Genomic DNA, 12438 nt, shown 5'->3' on the forward strand with positions numbered 1-12438 from the left:
ATATATCAACATTATTATGAAAATTAATTAACTTGTATTCGGTTTTCTTATGCTAGAATAATCTTTTAAAGGTGTGTCGAGGGCAGCAATATTGTTAATAAATGGTTAAACTAGACTTTAACAGCGTTTAAAAAACGCGACAGTCGACAGGCGATATTATTACAGCGATATTTGAAAAGTACAAATTTCGTGCGTCGCCGCGACTGTCGCGCAAAATATCGAGTATTCGTGTGTCTAGTGTCGCGGTCTGAAATAAGACCACGATACACGCGATTCGGATAATATGGGCGATATTTGAATAATAAAATATCGTGCGTCGCCGCGACTGTCGCGCAAAATATCGTGCGCCGCTTCGTGTTTCGTGCGTCGCCTTTAAACGCGAGATACAACACACGAAGCGATACACGGTATTTTTCGCGACAGTCGCGGCGACGCACGATATTTTGCGAGATAGGAGCGGCGATGCACGAAAGTTTGCGCGACAGTCGCGGCGATGCACGATAGTTTTCGCGACAGTCGCGGAGACGCACGATATATTTAACACGATATATCGCCTGTTGGGCTACCTACACAAGGGCGATATATCGTGTTAAATATATCGTGCGTCGCCGCGACTGTCGCGCAAAATATCGTGTATCGCTTCGTGTGTCTAGTGTCGCCCTTGATGAAAGAAGAGCGAGATCATAGATGGCACTTTCCGGATTCCGCAATGAACTGAGCGTTGTAACAGCTTGTGTACAGGCATAGATGATAAACACTTCGTATAAAGTACAGGTAAATTGTCTTACATCATTGAAGTTTAAATGTTGAAATAAATCGGATAACGATTTAAAGCATTTTAACAACCCCCTTGTTCATTGCATTGCAGCAGAATTGACCGTTATCTTGTCAAAAGATGAATATTATTTATAATGCCCATGCTTTCGGATATCAACATAATCGGATATATATTTTATGGTACAAAGATTTAGTGTCATTTGGAATTGTTATCTGCACATTTGCCTTCATAAGGAAGATAATGGCCTTGTACAGTCGACCTCCTGCCAGTGTCCCAAGGGGCAATACACATGCCATCATGAAGCAGCAGCACTATTGTTTGGGTTACATTTGAAATATAAGTTTTAATTTATCTTTTGGGGTGCAGGCTTTGGCGTACCATTACCAAAGCGTACCAGTGCATTACTGTAGTGAACCATTTTAGGCATAAGTGTACCATCCAATTAAATGGATGTGTTTATACAGTAAGGCTCACACTTTAGTTCTTGATAAGGTGGTGTAAACTTCTTAACAGCATTGAAAATGTGTGAATTTATAGCTGTTTATGTGGGATATATAAAGTCCATATTGGATACATTATTCGATTTAACAGAATAAAAATCATTGTTTTTTTATATCAATACTGAGTTTTTTGTACTTAATTATAATTGTATATTATTAGACTATATTAAGAAACCAAGACATCAAGAACAATTTTATTTAAAATCAACAACACATAATAAACAAAATGTACCACAGATTGAGATACTAACAAATTATTATAACGTTCATTAACTATTATAACACTATAGGGTGGTATGCTTCAGTCTGCTTAGAGGTACGCTGAAGCCTGAAAAACTGGTATAAATGGTACGCTTAAGCCGACATTCTATTTTTTTACTCTGTCACTAATTGATGTCTTTTGTGTGACATATATTTAATTACACATTTTATAGGAAATAATGAACTCTTTTGAGTTTCTGTAAGTTTTGACAAGTATGATTTGGCAACATTTCCCAACAATGCACAATATCTCATACCTGTTTCCAGCATATAACAATCTTTATGAATAAGGTTGTATTCCACTTGCATTTCATAGGAGTGTTTCACAATGTTCGACAACAAAATATAGATTTAAAAAAAATAAAAACGTTTAGCTCACACCGTTTAACGTTTTTACACTGATCTCATGAAATACCGTGATTTTTGTCGTCCGTACGTGTGTGTGCGTGCTTGTGAGTGTGTGTGTCCGTCGATTTGTTCTTCAACGGGCATCTCATATTGAACCATTGAGAATGATTTATCTATACTTTACAACTATCTGTATTGACGCTCCTCCATGTAAAGTGTTCATAACGTCCCGGTTTATTGATTAATTCGATAACGGGGTCAAAACAGGGGGTTTACAACTAACTATTACAACTATGTACCTGCAAGGCAGAGAGGTTACATATTTCGTGTGTAACATATCACAGTAAGTTAATTAGTGTGGTAGTTTTCAAACTATACTCCTGTGGTCAATTATGTCTCCAGCTGGGATAAACATGCTTTTAAAAGACTTATTAAGGGAAAGCATTTAAATATCTGCATGTCCTAAATCGCAAAGCGCAATTCATTCATATTTGGTGGTTTGACTCATCTAGAAGTTTCCTAAAAAAAATAATTAATTTCATGGAATTTAAGTACCCTCGTCCCGGTGTCACCAGTTAAACGCACTTAAATACGGAATACCTTTAAAATATTATTATCCGACAATGCGAAACTCAATGCTTTCAGCTCTAGTATGTAGCATTATCTAGAGGTCCTAAACGAAGTTTGTTCAAATTATGCATTGGGTAATCTGGCCTCGTCCCGGTTGTCAACTGTTTTACATAGAATTATAAAGAAAATATTTTCCTGTCTCGAAATCCTAATTAATCCCTTCATAAAATATATGTATATATATGCATCACATAGAAGTCCTCTACAAATCTCGTAAAAAATGCCCATTTTGTCGAAGGTGACCTCGCCCCAGGGATAAACTGTTGAATATGAACTTATTGCAAAACAACTTTCCGCCCCTTCTCTGCATTAAGACCTAGATATTTGATATTGCATTCGTAACGTCGTAAAGTGGTCATCCAAAATGCAAATTATGTTAGTGTTGTCAAAACTGGCCATACTATATGGTCACATTTTGAATATAGACTTTAGTAGCGAAATAATAGGCAAACAATATATTATACAAAGATAAGGCTAATTTATTTAATTGTTAGTATGTAACCTCATTAAGTAGTCTTCAAATAAGATTGTTCAAAAATGCCTCTGGGGTGAACATCTGCAAGACGCGTATGGTGGTCTAGAATATTGCGTTATATACTTCTACAACAACAATGTGTTCAAATTATGCCCCTGTCGTCCAAAGTAGTACAAAACTATTGGTATCGAGTTTTAGAAACATACCTCCTGGCTGAACATGGAGAATTTTGTTGATAAGTCAACGACCGCCGCTGTCAAGACGGCTTGGTGTGTTCTCCACTGGTTAGAATCCCAATCGGAAGATACCGGATTTGTTTTGGTGGTATTTTACCCCGCAGCCATTGCAACATTTCAGTTGAGAGAAACAGAGAAACAGTCGAGTGGCTTTTACTCTTATAAGATGACTCTACACGCCGATGACGTATAACAGAACTGAATAATAAACATATATGATGCACTAACAGACTTGCGGATATTTTAGACAATAATGGAAATAAATCTTCATAGGTCTTGTTTTAAAACTCGTATATGCCTGTATTAATATTTATTTTCTAACAATTTCTGCATGTAATGAATTGAAACGAATTCAACAATATAAATGATTTATCAAAATGTATAAACAATGCATGTATATTGTTATAACTTTGAACGAAAATACTTCTTAAATTTAAGGCTTTCCTGCCTAACATCAGATTGCATATCTGTGGAGAAAAATGTCGATTTATAAAGTTTTGTGACATTCATATTGAAATTATCAAAATAAGACGCCAATATGTTTCAAATTTCTTTGAAACGTGTCTTCGACGATCATCACGATAATTTGACGTTATTAGGTAAAGCGGTATACAATGATACTGAACCGGTTGATGCATCATTCAAGGACAAAAAAATGCGCATACATTGCGTCCTGACGCATAACGCCACACACCATTGAGCATTATTAAATATATGAAACTAGTTGTAAAGGAAGTTAATGTCATCAAATGCACTAAAATCTAGTTCATGTACACGAAATGTACTTTATCATTTTTATATTCGATGCAAAATCTCATCGTATAAGGTGTCCATTAAACACATTTTTTGCAAACGGACTGTTTTCATGACCAATGTTTGACTGGCCTGATGTTCCCATTTTGTCTTAAATGAAATGTGATTAGTATCGAAAAAGAAAAACAAATTGTAATTGAATGTTTATATTATTCGTTGTTGCGAGAAAGAAACGTTCAAGAAAATTGTTAGGAGCGATTGCGTCGACATATAGCAACTATATTTTAAAAGTATGTCTTATGCTTCGCATCAAAGAACACTATATAAAAGTAGTATATAAAGAACTGAATTTTTAATTGTTTATATACATATAAAATGTTCGTTCTACAAATCATAAGTTACGAATATTTAATTAACTCCATACATAAACACGAATAATAAGAACATACAGAAAAACTAACTACATCATAAAACCTAGGAAAACAAAATTTAATGAACTTTATGTATTATATACAATGTATTTTGAACACTAAACTAATCATGGCACATACGCATCAACCATGGTTAATGCTATAAACACGTGCATATACTTCAACGAGACAACAGTCATGTGATTGGTGTTTCTTCTCTTTAAGAAATGTTCAGTTTAACATTCAAAGTATTCACATCACTGGACTCGTAGCTTTCATCTGCGGATGATTGAAGTTTCTATTAACCAGTATGTATTCAGTCAGTTGGTAAATGGTCTCATCCTGAATATGATACGTGTTAAAAACTATATATTCAATCGATTTCCTCTTCTAAACAGTTTTTTTGCAAGAAAAAGGCACATTCGGCTGCAATAATAATCACCAATTCTACAATGTTATTACACTGAGTAGTTGGTTGACAGATAGTCTTTTAAAGCGTCTACCAAATTCCGTGCGTATTTCCTCAATTGTACACACATAAGGTGTATTATTATCTCACACGTTCTTATTTTCAAATGTTGGTAAACTGATATGCATACATACTAATAATTAACTTAATTATGCCCTCGAAGCGAATGTGGGCGTATAGTGATCGTATTTCCGTCCATCTGTTTATCTGTCCGTCACACTTTGTGTTTAGGTTTCGAAAAATGCTCATAACTTCTATGTCGCTTCAGATGTAAGCTTAATATCTGTTATGCATGTTTAAGGTTCCGCGTTTAGGTTCCGAAATATGCGTTTTGGTTTCGAAAAAGCGTTTGGGTTTCAAAAAAACGTTTTTCGGGGGCTTATGTCATCCTATGATGACAGCTCTTGTTTTGTTTCTTAAATTACAAATGCATCTTAATTTACGGACATGAATTCAATTTATGTGGTATAAACTAGTTTTGATGTTATCAACGGAGCAAGTACATTATTACTGTTATATGTGTTGAAGACTTGTCAAATTGATATTTTGTTGCCAACATGCTATACAAAGTAAGTATGAGGTTTTCAAGGAAAACACCAACACTAACGTTTAAATATTTTCACTTTAAGCATATATTTATTCTTCTTTCGCACTTTGCACGTTGTTATGCCTGTCACTATAATTGTGACAGGTTATTATAGAATTGATACGAAGCGCAAATTATCCGTTGCTGTTTCATTACGAGATTTTTTTACAAGACACGAAATAAGCAAACTTGTCCACAGATTGCAACAATTGAGTGGTCTGACCACTTCTGATAAATCTTTTTTGTGTGCAAAGTTATCAGTTTTTTTGGTTTATCGAATTTTACGGTTGTTTTTCATTTGTCTGTCTGCGCGAACTTAAATAGTGATCATATGATAACTCAGAAGCACTGAATACAATAATTGAAGAAGCATGATGTACTTATGAATGGCAAAATAACGATTGTGCTCGACCTTTTTAATAATATGACTAATGTTTAGGTTATATATTCTGTACATGTTTGTAACACAATTCATTAGAAACAAATATAGATTGTGTAACAGCACATATATATTTTAAGTTGAATTTTGTAAATATATTTTATTTTTAAAGTTTAGTAACATCGTTTGCGAAGGCGATACACGAATGATATATGTACATTTTAATGGTGGCACCGATACTTGTATCATGGTATATAAAAAATAAAAGTGCACTTTTAGTGTATGCTCATTTGCACATATTTCAAAGATGTATAATACAAAGTGAGGTGATACCAATGGATTCCTCCCAAGTAAGGAACCGTCTCCTTTTCTGTAACGTATTTTCCGTTTAGATGTACGTAGAAACATGAGTAATACCACCAACCTCCTCCGTACTTGCAAGCACAGCATCGTGACGATCGGTCATTATCGACATCGAAAGTTGAAAACGACTGATTATTATGCCCACGTTCTAAACTGTCTTCTGCGTCTCCAGAGTATCCGGCCACATGGAGCTTATACTTCTCAGACTCAGATAAAACACAGAAGGCAGAATACAACGCATACCGCTTTGTTCCATCGAACGTCTCCATATCTATCCTCAGCTCTCTCGGTTTTTCCTTAGTCAGCTGGTAGATATGCTCATTTCCCAACCAGAATTCGCCTCTCAAGTTACCGAAGCCAGCTTTGTAATCGGTCCAACTGCGATTGAAATCCACAGACCCGTCAATTCTCCTCTGAATAACCATCCAACCCTTGTTCTTGGAGTCCACATCACAATAAACCTTCATACCATATGGGTAGGAAGTGTGATTTATTACGTATTCACCACTCACCGCCACACCGTCACAAGAATTTATGTTTTTACTTTGACGTCGAATGATATCATCACTTACGTTCTTCAAGATTTCATTCGACGTTGAAAGATTTGCAGTATTTGATGTTATATCAGATATGTTCTGTAAAGCATTCAATGAACGATTTGTCAATGATTCATCTGAATGAAATAGCCCGTAGAGAGCATTCATGTCTTTTTGAATATCGTTAACACGTTTCTGTGTAGCGCTAATTCCCGCCATTGTTTCATTCTTGATAGTGTCTATTTCTGAACGTAAATTTCTCTCCGCATTATTTAATCTAGAATTAAAGTCGTCGTGTTGTTTTCTCATTTCGTTAAATGCCTTTCGCAGCAATATGTTTTCGGATTTTTCGCTCTTTAACGCATTAATTACACTGTCATATTTACTCAAAATAGCTCCACAATCATATGACCCATGTTGACTTTTCGAATCTTCCATATTTTTGTGTAGAACAACCTGTCCCGAAGATTCCGTTATTATGTTAGAAAGCGTTGAAATGTCCTCCCTTCTTAATTCTGTTTCTTCTTTTAGATCTTTTCGTAAATTACGCAGTTCATCTCTCAAGTCTTCAATAAGATCATTTCGAATCATAAACACATCGTCTTCAAGTTTATCCAATCTTCGCAGAATTCTCGATGTCGATGATTCACTCACAATATTTGAAGAAACAGTTTCAGTACAAACTAAAAGAAGCATGTACAATAACATTTTGTTTCTCAGAGGCAACATTTTATGTGTATGACCCGCACGTACAAAACGCAGTATTGATACGGATAATAATTCAGCAAAGCACACGAAGCGCACGGTTTGAATATATTCAACACTCTGCTACCTAGCAAATATTTGCAATGAAAACCAAGACGCTCAGCTCATACATGTGTTGTTATCTTTGTATTGCACAATCTGTTGCATAGCAACATAATGTTGATGAAACGGGATTTGAGTAATCTATTAACGAAAAGAATCATATGCTCAAATTTCTAAGAATTACGGCGATGCGCATGTTCTGTTACATACAGGTAAACTTTGAACATGTTTAAAGAAGCTTATCGATGTGAAGTCGACTAGAGCATCTGCAATAAGAAGTTTGAAGATCCGATGTGTACCAAAGTGTAAACTATAAAGACTGTCTAACACAAAGTTTTCAAAAACATCATTATTTAAAACAATGGTCCTTGGCGCATTTTAACAAGTGCAGGAAAGTAAAGACTGTTTCGGATCGTGTTCTGAATGGGTAATTATCTGTCGATTTGAATACATTTATATCACTGGACGTTTTGAAAAGGCATTCTATATTTGTTTCTTGCAGTTAACAAAACAAACGTTTTAACAGTGTTTTGACTCCAAAGAACGTTTTAATCTAATTGTTACATATATGAATTTTCAAACTTAATACGGTTTGCATAGATATTTGTACATACGCATTTGGATCTTTGATCCTGTTTTGCTCTTAACATGTGTTATAGTCTTGGTAAAGGAAACTGTCTAAGTTAACTCAATTATTCGCTAAAAAAGAAACTTCTTTTAAATGTACGGTTCAATCGAAAACTTATTTGTTAACGGTTAATGGAAAGTGCAGCTTTAAAACACGTTAAAACAATCTGACTTTTACAAAGTTTACAAGCTTACGTATCTACCAACTATGTTTTATTAATATCACAACAAACAAGGGTTTTACTACTTTAATTAACATATTCAAATAAATGAACATTGGCCTTTAAGATAATTAAGAGGTGTTGGTGTGAAAGACAAATTACTTTATTCGCAAGGGCATTCATAATTTGGTTTCAGCAAAACATATTGTGCCTAGTCCGGGACAAGTAGCACTGACCATTCTCATCCATAGCAATCTCCAACAACAACCTATGGGCAGTATTTAAACCATAAATGATAGTATATGTATGTGAAACACTATACCGTTTTGCTATTGTTAAACGTTGCTTGTTGTTACCGCGGATAATTAGTTATCGATGATGCTCATGTTAATTAGTGGAAGTTTAATTGACATTATCTCAGATGGACACTTAAACAATTTGCAGATTGTTAATACATATTAAGGAATGAAACGATAGTTTATTAAAAGTGCAAACTTGGCCAAAGATGTTGACTGGCACATTTATTGTCAGAAACCGCACACTCGAAATATATATTGATAAATTGATAAATGACAACTTTTCGGAAATATTGTATTAGCATATATTAAACATGTTATATCGGATTATGTCGTTGAAATAATTGCATGTATTGCTACGGATACGATTCGGATTAGCTTTTTCGATGTGTGCATTCAAACTTCACTCCCACTACCAACGAGACTACACCTTTAATATCTTCGCTTATTTATGTGTCTGTTTTCTCCGAACATTTGAACAGATTTACTGGACAGGTAGGCACTGTGCAAATAGACATTAAACACAATTTATATGAAAGGTTATATATACAACACTTAAAACTTGTAAGATTTATTTAGTTTATAACATGCTCATGATTATAAAAACATATTTAATTACTTTAATTATATTATGGTATTAACAATTTAAGTTATAATCTAATATTAATATCCGCATAATGGTATAGTGTGAGTTTTACATTTGCAAACGTTAGTCTGAAAACAATTATAATTGTTGTGTAAAAGTTACAGTATATGTATGTGCAGTAAGTTAAGTTTGTGTTTATTAACCAGCTCCGACTTCTGAGACATCTTTACTGGCGAACATATTTACTCTCGTTTCGTATTCTTTATGCCGGGGCTTTTGGCAGGAAAACAATCGGCTACCCTCGATTTTAATAACTGCTGGGTAGAGAATCGTCCAGACTAGAACGAATGAGTTTTAAATGTGTTTGTCTTTTGTTAATAAAAACAAATATTTGTCACAAAATATATATTTGAATCAATATTAAATTCCTTAAAATTTGCAAGGACGTAAACAAACACTGAACAGTACTGTTGTAATCACAATTTGTATAAGTTAATAAACCTGTTCAGGTAAAGAGATCAACATTTTTAAAGTAAAATCATAATCAAACTTATATATTTCATGTGAATTTGCCGCGACGATATCCGAACATTTACGAGCAAACGCGTGATTGGCTTCGGGTAGCATCGGAAGCACGACGTAGTTCTCATGAGCTGCCCGAAGCCCATCTCGCGTTCGCTCGTAAATTTTCGGATATCGTCGCGTTAAATTACATTGTCACACAAAAAATAATTAATAAACGAGCATGTTGTATATCGTAAAATCTCTGATACCAGACCACATCTAGCGTTTAAATTTTGGCTATCATTATAAGCAACACTGGTTGTTTATGTGTTTACTTTATTTTACGAAATATTTAACGAAATATATCGTTGTTTTTAGTATTAATGTGACTTTAATAATCGCACATATTTAGCAAATTGTTGTAATGTTTACCAATCCTATAGTATTCTTGTCTTGAAAACATATCTGGAGTAAATTATGTTAGACTTGGGTTTGCAATATTGTTGAAAATGATCACAATGATGTTTCAAGTCTTTCTACTGGTCAATAGTTAGTGCTCATGTACTCATGAACGTCCTTTAAATAACTAAATTAGGTTTCTTCGTCTTTTATTTTAGCGGACATTTGAACATGAAATCACAGTGTAACTTAACAATTTAAATGCGTGGTGTCCGTATCGTCCCAGTCCATCTCCGATGTTTGGCCTAAATTGTGTCCACTTTCCATCTTTTTTAAGATGAGCAGATTGCCACAGTTAGCATAACTTAATAAAATCCTAGAGATTTATGAATGTATTAAAATATTATTTCCATTTGTTTTTTCACTAAAGACATCATTTTGTAGTTAAGCCGGTGTACATAATGTAACGCAAGGCGTATGTGGCTGCATGTTTATTCATTCAAACCCAAGCTACAAGGGTACAACAAACTATGATGCATAATCAAATACTGTGGAACCCCTCGAAACCGGACACCCCCGGGACCGAGATTATATTCCGTTTTAGAGAGGATTCCGGTTTATAGGGGCAGTTGACTATATTACTTTTAGAAGGTCAATTGCATAGCATAATGTGAACAAAACACACACTTTCAGCAAATTTTAATTTATATAAAACATCTACTATAAAATTACTTATTATGTTCTTAAAACTGTTCACTTCAAATTAATCCACACTGGCACTCTCTCCGCACACTTTGAATGCTTTAATGTCATACCGTATCTTCCAACGACACAGCCACCCATTCGACGCTTTTAAGTCACTTATTCTTAGTTCCTTAGAAAAGCCCGGTGCCTTATCCTGTATGATCGGATCAGCGATCGGTAATAACTTAGTAGGCCTTACAATACACAACCAGTCCCAACAATTGTATTGATCACTTCAAATTTCATCTCATCGTTGAACCGACGTTTGTTAAGTGAAGAGTTGTTTTCCTAATCAGACATGTACACAGACTTTTTTTACACGATATCTCCTATCGTCGACTTTTCTACCTCATATTTCTCTGACAGCATCTTGTGCCTAGGCTTAGAAAACATCTAAGACTCTTTGATCAGTTTGATTTTGTCTTCTAGAGACTATTCCACGCGCCTTCGCTTAGAGGGAGGTTCGGACATTTTATTCTTAGTTATCTAAATTGCCAATTTGAAAATCTAAATGAATATCTAAATACAAATGATTCAATAACTCTGCACATCACCATTTTATATAACACTAAATTAGCAATTGCTATAAACAATTCAAAATTAAATATCATTAAGCTTATTAAAATTTAGCATGGTTTCCTACAGGCCGGAAACCTCGCTCTTTATACACAATAACAGCCACTTAACACTATGGGCGCCAGATTTGATTTTTGACGTGCTGATTTTTTTCTGGAAATCACCATGGCAGACGAAATCAAGTTAAACAATTGGTAAGGAATGATTCATGTGTATGCAATTTACAATATCTTTTGTTGATTGCTCAATTAATTGAGTGAAACAATAGTGACAAGGATTTATTACATCGTCTGTGGATGTTTCTGTTGTAACTGAAAGTAGATAGAGAAAGAGCGAGGTTCCCGGCCTGCGCGCGCATTTCAATTAGCGAGCGGGGTGACAGCGATTTAATTATGCACTTCCGTTGCTTTAGAAAATGGCGAGTGATTTACCTTGTCAATATCTATGTACATAGTCGAACTATCTTTTTTAAGAAGACGTTTTTCGGAAGATTTTTATTAATTTAGTATGTGTATGTATTATAATAAACAACAGGTAACTAAAAATAAATAAATCAATAAATTAAATAAACACATTGTCATTGACATCGAGCGCCTATGACTATAACAATTGTAATGCCGGTCCGTCTGGTGGCCGACAGACGGTGCCAACACAACAATTAATTCTTAAGCAAAATACACTAAAACATTGAATAATTTACATATTAATTTTATTCACATAAAAACAGTAATTTATATATGTTCTTGTCAGTCACTATTCGTTATCTTATCACTAGTCGTAGAATCTCTAGTTATCTAATTGATTATTCATCTTTACTCTGATCCTTTATCTGCGAGTGCCACAAAAGGTACTGAAGTCCTACGTCATACGCAATATTCAATGAATGGCATCATATGACAAAGCACATTTTCAATGGATGAAGTCATATAATAATAAACATTCAAGATGGCGAAAAGAGAAAAAACGGTTAGTGTTATATGCAGACGTGCACAACATATTGAATTTGTGAAACAG

General features: G+C 34.5%; 1 protein-coding gene across 1 annotated transcript; it reads right to left on the reverse strand.

The window, feature by feature from the left end:
* Positions 1-4326: 4326 nt before the first annotated feature.
* LOC127837224 (angiopoietin-related protein 7-like) lies at positions 4327-7727 on the reverse strand. Its single transcript, XM_052364151.1, has one exon. It carries the CDS (start codon positions 7451-7453, stop codon positions 6101-6103), a length of 1353 nt encoding a protein of 450 aa, XP_052220111.1. The 5' UTR covers positions 7454-7727; the 3' UTR covers positions 4327-6100.
* Positions 7728-12438: the final 4711 nt, after the last annotated feature.

Source organism: Dreissena polymorpha, chromosome 7, assembly GCF_020536995.1.
Source record: "Dreissena polymorpha isolate Duluth1 chromosome 7, UMN_Dpol_1.0, whole genome shotgun sequence".
Taxonomy (NCBI): domain Eukaryota; kingdom Metazoa; phylum Mollusca; class Bivalvia; order Myida; family Dreissenidae; genus Dreissena; species Dreissena polymorpha.